Source organism: Crotalus tigris, unplaced genomic scaffold (assembly GCF_016545835.1).
Source record: "Crotalus tigris isolate CLP2741 ecotype Arizona unplaced genomic scaffold, ASM1654583v1 scf7180000017933.3771270, whole genome shotgun sequence".
In the NCBI taxonomy this organism is placed as follows: Eukaryota; Metazoa; Chordata; class Lepidosauria; order Squamata; family Viperidae; genus Crotalus; species Crotalus tigris.
In genome coordinates, this window is record NW_024096726.1 from 2,345,194 (window position 1) to 2,362,101 (window position 16,908).

General features: G+C 38.1%; 1 protein-coding gene across 1 annotated transcript; it reads left to right on the top strand.

Annotated features, from left to right (window-relative positions):
• Positions 1-1,082: 1,082 nt before the first annotated feature.
• NCR3LG1 (natural killer cell cytotoxicity receptor 3 ligand 1) lies at positions 1,083-13,507 on the top strand (the record flags this gene model as incomplete). Its single annotated transcript, XM_039344547.1, has 7 exons — positions 1,083-1,380; positions 4,204-4,530; positions 5,359-5,457; positions 6,413-6,817; positions 8,041-8,349; positions 9,475-9,789; positions 12,180-13,507. Coding segments are annotated over 7 exons (2,232 nt in total), but the record flags the coding sequence as incomplete, so codon positions are not given.
• Between the last annotated feature and the right edge of the window lie 3,401 nt (positions 13,508-16,908).

A 16,908-nucleotide genomic window follows, 5' to 3' on the forward strand; every position in this document is an offset into this window, starting at 1 on the left:
ACTTTAAGAAGTCAGAGGTGGATCTCTGGCGCGGAGCTACCTGCCCTCGCTCCTTCAAGGAGCGCCGGCGCATTCTGCAAAATGCATCTCCCAGAGCAAAGGTGAATTCTTTAACTTATTCCTCACAGGAAACGAGCCCTCTTATTCGTTAAACTCCGTGCTCTGGATCTGTGTATGAATTTCAAACGAGCTCAACGCAAGAGTAATAGCTTCGTGCTATTCAGCTGTTATTTATATTAACTCCTTGTTTAAAGTAACGGAATCCTGGTCTACTGAGAACTCCCAACCATAAACCACGAAGTACAACCTGAGTGGTTATGCTTATCTAAATCTAATTCAATATGTTCATTATTTAATCAAGCTCAGCCTCAGAATACAGGTGTGTTACCTTGACCTTTCCTTTAGTGTTGACAAAAACACATATGCTACTTGTTCATCATAGTGAAATTAATTTACAGGTGTACTTTTTACAAGAGACACTATAGGGGGTGATGGTAGTTAAATAAGTATTGTAAGGAGATTTAAAGACTGTAAATGTTATAAACTGCTGATTGGTTTAAGTTTAGTAAATTGCTCTATCTTGCCCTCTCATTTCTGCACAGGGGCTGGGTTCATACATTCTATTAAGCCAGAACTGGGTGCTCCGGATTAGAGTTTTCTGTGTCATTATTGTCATACTGCATTGATGCCAATTGACTCCTTATTGAAATATTCTGGCTGGACCATGATTGAACTGTAATTAGCTAATGAAAAACAAAACTATCCATTGTAGTAATATTGAATTTGCTTGTAATTATGCAGTCACAATTGTGCCATCTGGATTGTGTAACTTCTTGTCAAATTCTGCCTTATTCCAAAAGTAGTCAATATTCCACTTAATCTTTATGATCTCTTATTGCTCTCCGTCTTTTGCCATTCAACCATTGCAATATCCTTATAAAATGTGAGAATTGGGAGGGGAGGAAAAGGGGGGAGAAGAAGATACAATTGATTATAATCTGTAATCCATTTGTTTTCATTTTTTGTGAAGAAGCCTTGAAAGTAAGCATGCCACCTGGGAAGACGGCAACCTTGGGTAAAAATGTGACACTTCGTGTAAGATCTCTGATTACCCTCCTCCAGAACTGGATATCAAAAAAACAATTTTCATCTGGTATTTGGAAACATCTGAAGGGAATAAAATAGAAGAACTTTGTTCAGTTATTGCTGGAGAACATTCTTCAAATAGACCTGGTTCAAGACTGGATACAATTCAGTTAAAAAATGGAAATGCCGCCCTTTTCCTTCCACAAATACAGCTGAATGAAGAGGGCAAATATACTTGTGTTGTGATTGTTGCTTCTCTTAGAGCTGAAGGAGCCACGATTTTAGATCTAGTTGGTAAGTGACATTTGTGGTATACCTTTCCAGAGAGCGACTGTGGGTTTTTTGGGGAGGGAATTCTTAAACTGTATTAAGGTTTATTTGAATGCCAGTTGCACAAGATTATATTCCAAATCTCTTCCTCTTACGAAGAAGGCCCCCTCAATCTAGATCCTTGTAAGAAAGGGGAATCCTGGAAAGAGGGAAATAGGGGAAAAAAAAGAAAGTCCCTCCCCATTTCTTCATTTTATAGTGTCTCAAGGATCCCTGTAGTGTAATGGTTAAGGCAGTGTTTCCCAAACTTGACAATTTTAAGGCATGTGGACTTCAACTCCCAGAATTCCACAGCCAGCATTGCTGGCTGTGGAATTCTGGGAGTTGAAGTCCACATGCCTTAAAATTGTCAAGTTTGGGAAACACTGGGTTAAGGCATCAGGCTAGAAACTGGGAGACTGACTTCTCTTCCTGATTTAGGCACAAAGCCAGCTGGGCCAGTGACTCTCAGCCCTAGGAAGGAGGCAAGGGCAAACCACTTCTGAAATCTTACCAAGAAAACCATAGGGTCTTCCCCAGGCAATCACCAATATTCAACACTGTCCATTCTTGTTCACTTTCCTCATTCTGTTTTACCACAACATAAAAATGTTTTGGTAACCTTTGTTATTATTAGGGCAACTAATTAGTTGCATTCAGATAGTGCCTACATTGAATTAAACAACTATGTTTTCTATGTCATACTGCCATGATGTTGCACTTCAGCCAAAGAATGAGACACGCGTAGATTGTTCTTAGCCTTACTGGTGTTTAAAAAACAAATTCTTCTTAGGCTGAAAGTTGTAAGGGATGTAAAATCAATAAGGCTTTGCTACCCGCTATCTTGGAGGCGAGGTTGGCTGATCAGCAAGAATCAAAGAGATATTTATTAGCTATTTAAAGGTCATCCAGGCATCCTCGTTGGCCCCTGGATGGTCTTGTCTGTCACTGTTCTGCTGTTATCTACCTAAAGAATTAGATATAATGGCACATAAAACATAACACAAAAATTAAAAACATTTGGTGGGGTTTGAATAGTGTAACAATGAAATGGCAAAACAGGTTGACACTAACGAACAACATCTCCTGAACAAAACCTGGAGGAATCTGGAAATTAACATGTTAAAAAGAGAGAGAGAAAGAGAGCGAGGGAGAGATTCTGTATGAAAATGTTGCTTGTGATTCTGCTTCTGTGTGATTCTGATTTTTTAATTTTTAAGTTAAACTTGGATAGGACAGAATGGGCTACAGCAGGGGTGTCAAACTCAACTTCATTGAGGGCCGCATCAGCATTGCGGTTCCCCTTGGGGCGGATGGGTGTGGCCTGCTGGGTGGGTGTGCACGGAGTGGGTGTGGTCTACTGAGTGGGCGTGGCCAGCTCTACATCATTTGTGTCAAGGGGACCTTTGGGGGCCTGGGCAGGAGTGGGACAGATCTGAGGGTCTCTGGCAGAAAGGGGTGGGACCAGGGCAGAGCCCATCAAGCCGGATATGTGAAGTAGACGAGGGCCATTTGCTGGCCACTTCCAGGCGATGGTGCATTTCTTCATTCCTCACAAAGGGTGACACCTCCCCAGCATGCACCCAGGGGGTGGGGCCATCGCGGCAGTGGCTGGTTCCTCGCTGTTTCCAGACGGCCTTGTGGAGCTAAGACTGAATGCATTTCAGCATAGATGGCCACCACAAAATTGTACATTGGCTCCCGGCCGGCCAGGGCCAAGGCAGCAGGGATCATTCCCTCACTGTTTCCAGGATGGCTTTGTGGGCCACATGAAACCACTTCGCGGGCCGCATCCGGCCCCCGGGCCTTGTGTTTGACATGTCTGGGCTACAGGATGGAGCCTGGAGATGTTGAAGAATCCTACAGCCATTCCTTCTGCTCTACTTTCATGTGTGGTTGTTTGTCAACTGTATAAATTAGACCAGATACTTTGAGGCCCAAAGCTACTTTTATTAAAAGCATCTTACTGATTCTGAATTGCTTTCTTTCCTCCATCTTTGATCTTCATATAAATTAACTTCCTGACAGTTAGAACAATTAACCAATGGAACAACCTGCCTTCAGAAGCGGTGAATGCTCCAACACTGGAAGTTTTTAAGAAGAGACTGGACAGCCATTTGTCCGAAATGGTGTAGGGTTTCCTGCCTGAGCAGGGGGTTGGACTCGATGATCTCCAAGGTCCCTTCTAACATTATTATTATTATTATTATTATTATTATTATTATTATTAGGGAGAGGAGGTTGTTTGAGGCCTTTTCACAAACCATTTTCTTGCCTTGGGGTTCAAGCTTCATTTATCTAGATGTGGCTCTTCGTTCTATCCTTCAAGGCCATCCTCCATACACATTACAATCTTTTCTAGCTAGTTGGTACTTTTTAAAAATCACCTTCTATTTCAACAGTCTTTCCCCAAAATACCCATGTATCCATTATGCTGTTCCCTTTTGGCGATAAGTAACACTGGGCAAAGTATAGAAGTACAAAGTACAGAAAAGAAATTACTATAAATGCATGAAAATAAAAAAAATGGCTAAAACTAATTTATACCATTCACTATACCTCTCCATATTTTTCTATCCCTTGTTTCCATCATGTGCCTACACTGACTCATACTTTCTCTTCCCTTCCTCTTTCTTTCTTTCATTCATTCATTCATTCATTTGAAAACCTGTAATGTCTTTTCCCTTTAGTTGTTATTTGAATGGGATGTTAATACAAATATTGTTTGAGAGGCTGAAAGGCAAAATAAAATACAAGATATATAGAAAAATCAATAACCAATCTCATTTTTATTTAATTACAATATAGCTGAACCAACTGTCCAACTGTCTCCCAAGGAACTTGAAATTGAAGAAGGAAATGTAAAGACATTGACATGTACAGTGAATAAATTCTATCCTCATTCAATTTTCATTCTTTGGGAAAAGCATTCTAAGAACACGTCGGATAAAGGTGTACTTACAGAGGATATTTGCATGGGAACTTCTGTGAGAAATGGTGATGGCACTTACAACACCACCAGCAAACTGAGTCTTCAACCATCTTCACAAGATCAAGGAAACGTCTATAGTTGTACTGTGAAGCATATGTCATTTTCCAGATATCCAGTCTACAATGTAACTTTAACAGTAACAGGTACTTGCTTTGAAAATTTAACAACTCTCTTGCTTAGCAACAGAAATGTTGGGCTCAGTTGTGGTTGTAAGTTGAGGACTCTCTATACTTTTAAAGTATTATATTAAATAAATGATCCTCCTGATTTCTCAGCAAGGTTGACCTCGGTGATGCACAATTTTTACCTATAATTCTACAGTCTGAGATAGAATCATATGCCCACCAAAAATAATTGTGAAGATGTCTACAATGTTTTAGCTAAAAAGAAAGTGTTTATGAAAAAGCGAGATAGCTAATAGAAGAGAAATAGAAAGGTAGAGTCATGTGCATTGGGACTGTAAGGCCCAGAATTCCAAGCTAGTATGGCAATATTTCTACATGACCACAATTGTTTCATGTTGATAAGACATTCCACAAAATAAAACTTCAGGCAAAGAGCATCAATAGACAATAAAATGGCATCTGTGATTCAGAGTAATGAAATATTTATTATTTAGTGCATTATTGGGGACAACCTCCCCCGATATATTATATGCACTGATGACTGGTTAGAATCGATCCACATCTCATAAATTCTAGATATATTTTAAGATCCTGCTTTTAAAATCTAATGAAATGTGAGATTGGATTATGCCCCAAACTCAACTAGGTTGTGCTATTAGATGGTGCAGTAATTTCTTCTTGTTGCTGAGTGTTTTGCTTATGACAGAATGCCCTACATCAGAATTGTTTGTTTCTTATTATGTAATTACATGTAAATGCTTATTTATTAAAAGCACCAAGAGCAATAAACAACATTTTGAGTGCATCAGAAGCAACATAATTTCTTTTCTTATTGTCTTTCTACAGAACCTAAGTCGATCACTTACTTAAAAATTATGATGGTTTTATGTTTTCTGTTTCTAATTCTATGTGTGTGCCATCTATACATTGTCTTTTTAAAGAAACGTAAGTCATTCTAAATATGTATTATCAGTACCATCATTTGTCTATTTATAAGATTTCAGCCAAAATGTGTATTTGTGTAAGTTAATTTTAAAGTATCATTGTTAGAAAGCTCTCAGAAAACAGCCAGGCAGAGGCAAAGACCAACAGGGGAAAATGGAAAACAGATTAAATATAAGCATTACATTGTACCTATCAAATCATAGATAGTCTTCATTTAGCGATCACAATTGGATCTGGTAACTTGTCCATTAAATGAAGCAGTCGCTATGTAAAATGATGCTTATGATCTTACTTCATCTTCCTTTTGCTTTTCAGACCAGTGAAGGTCATATATGTAAGAATTGGTTTCTTTTCACCATTGTAACTGAATGATCACTAAAAAGGACTATCACTAAATGAGGATTACCTATATAATCTTTTTAGACATCATTTTCCAGAACAGCATTAAACTATAGTCCAAAGGAAACCCAGTTATCAGCTGGAACAAACTGTAGTACCTGTGCAGAACACAAGTACAAAATCAGAGCACATTTTGGCAGATGAGTAAATTTGTTGATCTGGCCATCTGTGTGAAATCACCTCCTCTCTACTCGCTCTGTCCCATGTTAAAGAGAATGATGGCTGGATGCATGTCTCTCCTTAATGGGAGTGAAAATAAACCCAAGGAATACAACAATCATTTTTCTGAACTTCTCTCCCCATAAATGTTTATCAGTCTTTTGCCTCATTCCTAAGTCAGAATAGGGTTTGATTATTGGAACAGAGCAGACTATGCCTACATGCTTTTTTTTTTGCCAAGTCAAGAAACGCACAATAACACAGCAGTGAAATGCATTAAGTAGAAATACATATAGAAGTAGAATAATGCTTTGTAAAATGTGGAAAGAATGATCCTAAAATATTGCTGCAATCTTTTTCAAGCAACAAGGTTTCCATTTTCCATAATTTTTTATAGGTCCACCATCCATGAAAATGGTGGGTAGTAAAGAACTGAAGCATCTGGAAGAAACGTCGTTACAGTGCTTGATTTCACACTTTCGACCAAAGCCTTTGCATGCAGACCTCTTCTTAGTAACTGAACCCCAGAATACAAAACAGAAAATAGCCTCTTGGCATACAACATCAGTTGAAGAACCTATGGAAGATGATGAAAATGTCCTCCTCCTCAGGAACTTGGAGGACATGTTTAAAGTTTATCCCGAGTTGAAATCAAAACCAGGAAACTATTTTGACTTCCAGTGGAAAATCTGCATAAATCCAGATATACAGAAGCTGAAGAAATTCGAACTTTTATTGGAAGTTAAACATAAGGGCTTTCAGCATGGATTGGGCACTGAAAGGAAATCATTTAAAGTCAAGGGTAAGTGAGGATTATGGCAGAGTAATAAATAGATGCTGAAACTTCAAAAATATTTTATGGTTTATAAGAGAACTGCTAAGTTTCAAAATGTATGAGAATAGAGGAGGCTTAGCTAATTTTGGTCCAGCCATGGTCCCAGCAGATATCTTACACTACAGTCCATGCACTGAATATGAATTGTGATAGGATATTGTTTGTCTTGGCACAGATGGGCTGGAAAGAGCATTACTTGTATCTCAGTATTTATGACTATGTGTTGCATCTGATATCCATGAACACTTTTAAAATTCTTCAAAGTATCTTACCTCTCAAAGGGAAGCAAGGTGCATCTTGGTTAGTACTTGAATTCAGGACCACTTAATATTCCAGAACAAAGCAGTGGCAAGCCATTTAAGCAATGCTGCAAAATAAATGTCATTTCCTCCCTTAGAACGTATTTTTCAGATTTGTAAAGAAGATGCTCCTCCATGCCACACTCTTTATAGATGTAAAATTTTGCCCATGCTAAATTTCACCAGCTAAGATGCAGCTGAATCCATATCTGTTCATTTCCCTAGCTAAAATTTGACTTCATTCGAAAGCATTTTTGATGACAGACATGGAGCTGTTTTCATCTGTAGGGTTTTCCCCATCATGGATTATTTTTAACGGATTATGTTAAAAATACAACAAATAAAACAAATTTACATTATCTAGCTAAAACAGAACTTTCCAGTGGAAACAACACTCTGGATATTTAGCATGGATAGTCCCAGAGGAAGGCCTTGGGTTCTTCCAGCTTTAACTCTTCTATGTATATAATGGCAGCCAAACACAAATGGAAACTGGGACATAAGTGACCCTTCTTCTATTCCGCACCATAAAGAAACAATTTGGTAGCCAGGGATGATGTATCCAACAAGACATTTTTGACCTTTCAACTGACAGATACTGAGGGCACCAAAGACCCCTCATTTCAACCCTCAGCTACAAATATTCTCCTTCATTGATACTGATTTTTCGACAGCCAAGGTTCCTTAGCAGTTGAGTTTGGCTTGGTCCTCCCTAGCTTTGTGTAAATAAACAGCTACTGAATGGTGGGCAAGGAAAAATGGTAAGAAACATCACCAAAGCTTTGGAAGAATCATTCAGGGGCCTTGAAGGCTCTTCACTGTTATCTGGGCCTATCTCTTTGCACATCACATTTTGCCGCTTGCATTAAAACCTTTTTGGTTTTCTTCTAGCCTTACCAATGCTTCATGAAGTTCATTGTTCCACAAATGTGCCAAGATCAAATGAACCACTCATTCTTAGTTGCAAAATTCATTCTTATTTTCCGGGCACCCTTGAAGTCTGTTGGAGTAACGATGATGGAATTCTAGACAGTTCTTTTTCAACTCCACCCACAAAAGGTGCTGATGGGCTTTACTTTTGCATCAGCGAGGTCCAGTATTGCCCCCAGGTGGCAGATTCTGGAAAGAGGTTTGTCTGCAGAGCTAAGCTTCAAGGCTCACGAGTATACAAAGAATCTACGTGGCAGATGAACACTGTGGGTAAGTGGAGCAGAAAAACTACAATTTGCACTGCATATTTTACTCTTAAGGCCTTAGGCACAAAGTAGTTCCCATAAAGTGCAGCTCCTTTTTGCAAACAAACAAAAAAGTTTCCTGTTCCTCTCATGTAATTCCATTCTTTTAACAACTTATACTTCTGAAGTTTTACTGCTGTTGTAATACTAGTCACGATCTCTTACTTTTTATCTTTCTGTTCCTTCTTTCAATTCTTCTCCTCCCACATTGCCACAAGGTATGGATTCAATTTAATTTCCTTTCTCAGAATAATATTCCATACATCGCAGAATAAGACTCCTTTGTACAGAATGAGTATAATAAATACATCTATTGATATTTAGGTCATAAAATCCCTTCCTTCCTTCCTGCCTCCCTGCCTTCCTTCCTTCCTTCCTTCCTTCCTTCCTTCCTTCCTTCCTTCCTTCCTTCCTTCCTTCCTTCCTTCCTTCCTTCCTTCCTTCCTTCCCTCCCTCCCTCCCTCCCTCCCTCCCTCCCATATAATTAGACAGATGTTAGATTTCTGAAAGCCATAAAAATCCATGGTAGAATTCTGAAACGTCACAAGGACCAACCTGGTCATACAAGGAGGAGACAGACTGTATGTGCTCTCAGGCCAGGATTTGACTTTGATCTCTGAAATCAACACAATTCTTTCATGCAAAATTCTTTTGGTGAGTAGGTTACTTTTTGATGGCTTATGGTTTAGCTTCGTGTAATACTTGCCACTGCCAAATAGCTAGAAAATGGGCAAATATATGCTAAAAGCTTTAGTTGCATCTATGTGCAGATGTGCAGATTACAGGATCTCGTTTCTTTAGTGCGTAAATGTGCCTTATTACATGAACAACCGAAAATCTAATTCCTCACCAAATTAGAAATCTTCATCTGATATTATTTTATCATTGAGCCCATTTTCTATTTCATTTTTCACCAGATTTGTGATTTATATCCATTTGGCACTTTATTGTGTTTGGATGATGACTTTGGCACTTAGTTGTGTAAGCTAAACAGCCATATGGGAAGAGAACTTTGTGTTTTGACTTCACAAGCTGTGAAGTTCTGTACTGAATACTAACTCTGATATTTGCTGTTGTATTTTATTTATAGTACTTGCCCCCAAAGTTTACAAAATTGAATGTAAGCCTCCTATACCCGAGTGTGGGAAACCCATCACATTGAGTTGCTTATTGACAAAATACCATCCACCCGAGTGTGACATTTATTGGAGAAAAGGCTTTGAAGAGCTCACGGATGCTACAGTTAAAACAGAGGAGCCCCAGTTGGACCGAACGTCAAAGCTGTACTCTAGGACAAGTGAAATAACCTTTATACCCAGCGCAGAAGACCATGAAGTAGACTTCTTTATTGAAATAAATCACTGTAACAAAATTTTACAGGAGAGACATACAATCATGTTGCAAGGTGATTGTTATTATAGCTCTAATTTATCCAGCCTCAGTCTGTTGCCTTCCAGATTTTGGGGATTGATTCATTCTCATTCATTCTCTCTCTCTCTCTCTCTCTCTCTCCTTCCCTCCCTCCCTCCCTCCCTCCCTCTCTTTTCTATGTTCCTTGGAGGTACTGATTATCTGTGTTGAATCTATATATGGGAGGGAACATCAAGAGTGAATATACTTGCTCTAGCCTCCCCCCCTCCCCAGTTAAACTATTCTATTGAAGGATGTTAAGGAAATACACAGGTGGTCCTCAACTTACAACCACCATTGAGCCCACAATTTGTGTTGCTAATGGATATATTTCTTAAGTGAGTTTTGCCCCATTTTATGACTTTACTTTGCCACAGTTGATAAGTGAATCACTGCAGTCAATTAGTAACCCAGTTGTTAACTGAATCTGGCTTCCCCATTGACTTTGCTTGTCAGAAGGTCCCAAAAGGTGATCATATGACCTGGGGCACTGCAACAGTCATAAATATGAGTCAGTTGCCAAGCATCTGTATTTTGATCATGTGACCACAAAGATGCTGCAACGGTCATAAGTGTAAAAAACGATCATAAGTCACTTTTTTCCGTGCCATTGGAACTTTGAACGGTCACTAAATGAACTGTTGTATGTAAACTGAGGACTACCTGCTCGACTTACAGCTGTTGGTTTAGTGACCATTCAAAGTTACAAAGTCACAGAAAAGAAGTGACTTATGACTGTTTTTCACACTTAATGACTGTTGCAGCCTCCCCGTGGTCACGTGATAAAAATTTGGGCATTTGGCAACTGACTCATATTTAAGACTGTTGCACTGTCCCGGGGGTCCCATTTGTAACCTTCAAAGCTCTTCTAGAAAATTCTTACCTCTATGTTCTGTGTGCATATTTTCTCTCTGAGTAGATGAGGACCAGTGTCACTAGCATAAGTCTAAGGAGGTCACTCCAGGTGATAAGATTTCTAAGGTTCCCACTATTATCTGCATCTTGGAAATGCATAAAGGTGTAAATACTTCTCTTATTTAAAGTACACCTCGTAAAGGTGTTTGACAGGGTTATAGTGTGGCTCAAATGCTTCTTAATTTCTGTGTCAATAATATTCCAGGATTCCTGTATTCTTCAGACACTCATATGCCAAAGAACCATGATAAACTTATTAATATTCTCTAATGTGCTGAAGATGTGATTCTAATGATGCGTTCTCAAATAGGCTTGAGACACTGTTGTGAAGCTAAATAACTATTATGTTCTCAATTCTGTAAACATCAATATAACAACAACAACAAAAAGTGTGACATATAACTGGCAGCTGAATGGGGAGCCTATTGAACATGCACATTCTTTCACCTATTTGGAAATGACCTTTACCAGCATAGGAAGCTTGGTGAGGATTGTAGCAAGTACCAAAAATTAATACAAATTATTTAATTATAATTACTCAGGGACCTGGACTCCTTTATTGAAAGCATTCAGGGCAAAATAATCCCAATGTTGACCTGTGGCATGGAACTGTGAGGCCACTTCACTTGAACAGGCTTAGAGGTGTTTTTTAAGAAGCATATTGGAAACTGATAAGAATATGTCAGCCCCCATGGCCTAAGCAGAGACAAGTATCCACTGAGTACACAGCCACTTAACAAAGTATTTACCTTTTGCCAGAAGATCCATTCAATGGACACTGATAGGCTATCCAAAATATGTTTGCCCACCTCCTGGGCAAGCCAATTTACTAAAGTCATTTTACAGTGTGGGTTTTTCTCCCAATATTTACTTACAACTGTCTGCCAGGGAAAGGAATTTTTAGAACAGAGTCCTAGTTATTACTGCCCAATCTCTATGCTGATGATAGATGATAGATAGATGTTAGATAGATATATAGGTAGGTAGGTAGGTAGGTAGGTAGGTAGGTAGATAGATAGATGAGAGAGATAGAGATGAATGATAGATAGATAGATAGATAGATAGATAGATGAATAGATAAATTTTATAGTATTGTAACATACATTTACTTCTAAGTTCACATCAGTATATAATAACATGCCATGGATTAATGTGTGGAAACAAACCAAAATAATGAAAAGCACTGATATCTCACTGTATGGCCAACATATGTATACAAAAGGCAGGGAAACAGAAATAATTGTTATTTGCCTAATCAGTTGAGAGCTGATTTCCTGTATGAATATTGTTCTATGTGAACCTGTTCTGTTAATCTACTGTAACAGCACAAGTTCTCATTGAACAATGATTCTTTCTTTGTTGTTGTAACAATATAATGTTAAAAATATTCTTATTTCAGTTGATGCTCTGTATATTAGGGTATTCTTTGCATTTAACAGTCTAATGTTGATTTCTCTATCACATTTATAGATTTTCCCAAACTTTCAAATATTGTTATTGAACCAAGTAATGCAGATTATGGAGCAACTGTAAATTTAATTTGTGACATCACGGATTTCAATCCTAAAGAAATTTGTGCTCAATGGTTTCTGGGAGATAAATCAGTAACAAATGATGCAGTCACAGAGAATTTAGACATGGCCTCTAATGGTTGTTACAAATTAAGTTCTGTGTTGGAACTAAAAGCTACTGCTTCAGTTTGTGATAAGGCCATTTGTTTCAAGGTGAGCCATGCAAGATTGACAAAGCCTATTACAAGAGAAGTATATCTAAAACTTCCAGGTGCGTACCAAAATGTTTTTGGATTTATTCATCTTCTGATGTTAATTGGTGAAGTTGGGTTGAGTTTACCCTCTTTAGGCTTTATTAAAAGGAATGGAATTGAACACAGGTGTGGCACCGCCTCATTTCCTGTAATGTTACTTAAAAACAAATGTCCCTGCTTATAGCACTGTGGTCTGTCTTTTGTTGTGTCCTTTGTGTTGTGGATACCAAGATTTAAGCCATAGCCCAGGTATGACATCCCTGGGACAGAGGTGCTCATCATCACTCTGAGTCCATCTCACTTTCTTAACTTTTTTGACCGCACTGTGTGGACACCATTGCCTTTTTGTCATGTGTGGGAGAATATTTATAGGATAAGATCATCTTACCTACAGTAAGATGCATAGATATCCATTTCCAACCTCAATGACACCCAAATAATGAAGCGTAATACTTGAATTGCAATTGCACATCACAAAACACACACACACACATTCTCCTCATACTGCAAATGTCTATGCTATCATATGCACTGCTGTTACTGAATTTCAACCAAGTGATGGAAACATAAAGAAAACTGTAGAATACGTATATGTTTGTTTTGTTTATGCACTTTTTTGTTGGTGTAGTCTTGCTTAGCTTTATTTTGGTTTTGCATATTTTTCTCTTTTTTGAGAGTTTGCATTTTAACGTTTTCAGTAAAATAAAAATTGAGAAAAACAACAACAAAAAGGGTTGTTGTGTCCAGCTTAAACGGTCAGCCATAGAGAAGGTTGGAGACATGATTTCCATTCATTGGTTTTTGTTACAAATGGTATAGAAAGTGTTTTCACCTTGTGCTTGGTAAAAATTGTGGAGTTGGTCTTATACAGTGGTCTCATGCAATAGTTCCCTTATGCAAAGACTCCAGAGGATCAATCCTTAAAGTATTTTCTTACATTAAAAGTCGTTCTTTCATTAATCATATTAAGCCAAGGTATGGAAACATATTACAGTATTTACATTGTCTTCCCTGCTCAATATTTTTTCTTCTCATTTAGCCAAACAGCCTGTTTTGTCTGAAATAAAGGCAACCCCAGATCATCAGAATATCCTCCTTGCAATTTCTATATCACAATTTGCACCTCATGATATACAAGTCAGATGGTACCAAGGCTGGAGATAAATATCTGAAAATATCAATCCCAGGAACGTTGAGATTGGAGAAGATCACTTATGTTATTTTGTTAGTAAAATACACTTAGATCCAAAAGCACTGGTCTTTGGGAAGACAATACGATGTGAAGTTAAACATCCAACATCTACTGAGGAAAAAAGCTTAACACTGAATACAACAGGTAAGTTAGATGCATACGTAAATACTCTATTTATTGAAAGAGTATCCAGATCAGTGACTATTTTCCAACAACTGAATGGGCAATTGTTTCTCAATTGTTGTAATGGATCCAAAATTCTCACTCACTAAATAATAACAATGGAAAGAGGAAAAACTGTAGCCTAAGCAGTGTTAGCTACATAAAGGAAAGGACTATGTATTGGCCTATTAGTCACTCCACCATAAACATTATTGAGCGAAAGCGAGTATTTTGCTGAATTTGCTTATGCAGGCTGTTGGTATCTGTGACCCAGATCAGTGTTTCTTAAATTTTTGGTCTCAGCACCCTTTCCCACTTTTAAAACTTATAGAGGATCTTAAAAGAGCTTTTGTTTGTATCGATTATTTTTATCAATATTTATTCTACTGAAAATTAAAATTGATTCATTCAGTGCCACTAATGTTTCTCACAAATGTTTGATGGGATTTTTATATTGTATTATTTTTCAACATAGGCTGGCAAATGATTTTGAATTGTCGGACTTCTGAGGGGGTCTCGGGGGACCGCTAGGGTCCTTGAGCCACCTTTTGATAGATACTGACCTACTGTAGATGCTAAACAGCCCACAATCAGTATATAACTACTAGTGATGGTCCTTTATTCCAAGTCAGGAGATTATGTGACTGTTCATATCACCTCTTCAGTGGCATCCAGCCGGCTTCCACATTGCTCTAGGTTTATTATGACTTAACTATCCATATCTGTCTGCACAGGGGAAAGGAAGAAAGTATATAACTATAATGGATCAAAAACTGCTTATGGCACAGGATCGCAGCATGTTATCTTTTGGAAGAACTCATAAAAATATGAGTTTGATTCTCATTTTGCTGGTGTGGTAATTGCCACCTATAATAGAAGACAGAAACTTTTAAACAGTATACCAAATGCAAAAAAATGAGCCACAAATAGGACTGACTTATTTCAACAAGCAAAACAAAACAAAACAAAACAAAATCCCCCCCAAATTCCTATATGATGGCCTTGTTATTCTGTTTGTATGAGACACACTGAAATATCCGATACAAATTTAAAATTATTAAACCAATAGACTGAGGATGATGAAAATTGTTTGATGATGAAGTTGGCTCTAGTCCACAAATATTTGTGCCATGTAAATTTCTAAAAAAAACCCCAGAAGATTCTTAGTATGGTTGCTAGAGTGATTCTCCTCGGAAGCGGTGACCTCTGCAGTGATGCTCAAACTGATCCCTCTGATGAAAACATCATCATAGTAACATGATACAATTCCTGCCCCCTTTAAATGTCCATTATGACACCACACACATGCTGAAAAGGAGGAGAGTTTGTGGCACAAAACTTCTATTATCATTTTAACAAAAACAGTCACGGTGTTTTATGGTCACCCATAATGTTTACTTATTAAGAAGAATAAAAATCCTAATAGGAAGCTTAGGCACAGCATTCTTTTCCCTTTGCAATTAAATGCTGAATGTATCTAATAGCAATTGAAATTTCTTATAAATATTACTTCCATGGTCTTACAACAGCATGGAATGCTCTTCCTGAAAGACAAGTGAGGGTGGTTGACTGACTTAACTGTATTTGAAAGTTACTTAATACTGACTCTGTGGAGTATGACAAGGACTCATTAGACAGAATATTGCAATATGACTTGAAGTATGTTCCAAAGCTTAAGTGAATTGATTTATTGTTCTTCCTCTTCCAATTCCAAGATTTTTCTGAACTTCTTGAGGAAACCCAACATCATCACCCTGAGTCATAACCATTATGAACTCATTGAAAGTAAGTGTTAAACTTTGAATGCAAATAAAATGCAGATACGTGCATAGATTAACCTAGTGGTGATAATCTCTGTCAAGTTGGGACTGAGATTTATAGTTGACAGTAACAAAAAAATATGATTCAGAAAGGAGGGAAGGGGAAGATGGTTTGTGTAGGCAGAACAAGAAAGGATCTGGTTGATTTTCCCTAGCAGATTGATGCATGGAGACCTGATTCTGGTATCACTGTCAGCACTGTTATTCTTTGCATCGGGGGCACCTGTGCTAAAGCTTACTTGTGATTTAATAATGGATGAGAGGGCTCACACAGCATGTATAATCAAGACCTGGTTTGACACATAGAATTCATCTTCTGGAAAGGTGCCACCTGGGCTTTCAATATAGCCACAGTTGCCACCCCAGAACAGAAGCAGTGGAAAGGCTATAGTTGCTGGAGAGACCCTAATAGCTTTCAGAGACCTTAGAGATCAGCTGTGTGGTTGAGCCAAGATAGGAATCTTTTAAAGTATTACTTCGTGGTGAGAAGAAGAGCAAAACATAATTATTTTCCAACTGCTATTGCAGAGTGCTGTCCAGTCACCATGGTCAGAATAATCCAACCTCCCCTGGAGAAGGAAGAACCCCTACAAAACATCTATGATAGTCTGTTGTAAAGACTATTCTAGCCATCTGTTGGATAAAAATGAACTCACTCTGAGTTAGACTTCAGCTATGCAAGTGCCTTGTGTCAACGCTGCTAACATTGGATGTTTTTGCTTTGACAACAGTTGGTGATGCAACCATTTTCTTCTTATGTTTTACTTTTAGAGTTAGAGTTAGAGTTATATGATGCTGGAGGGAGGAATGTGCATGAGAATTTAGCTTGACATAACAATACTGGACCTAGTGTGTGAACCAAGGTTATTGAAATAAGAGATGATAAGAATTGGCAGGCTGGAGAACTGGAGGGAAAGCCTGAATTTCAAACTAATTGGAGAATGTGATTTATGACTGTTAATTGGAGGAGGGAATTGTGCTTTGATACTATGTGCTCAAGGGAGGGGACTCTAGTTTTTGGCTTTGATTATGTTAGTGCTGATGCTTATGCTTCTCTAATATAGATTCTTTAAGGTAAACAATGCCTTGAAATTCTTTGAAGAGTTTCATCTGTCAGAACCATGATACCTTGGAGAGGACTGGGGCTAGTGCAGTTACGTGAGAAGAATTTGAACCTGCTGGATCTAAAGAAGTGGATAAGGTCTTCAGTGCTGCAAGTGCAACCAACTGTATCTTAGATCCATGTTTACCTGGTTAGAT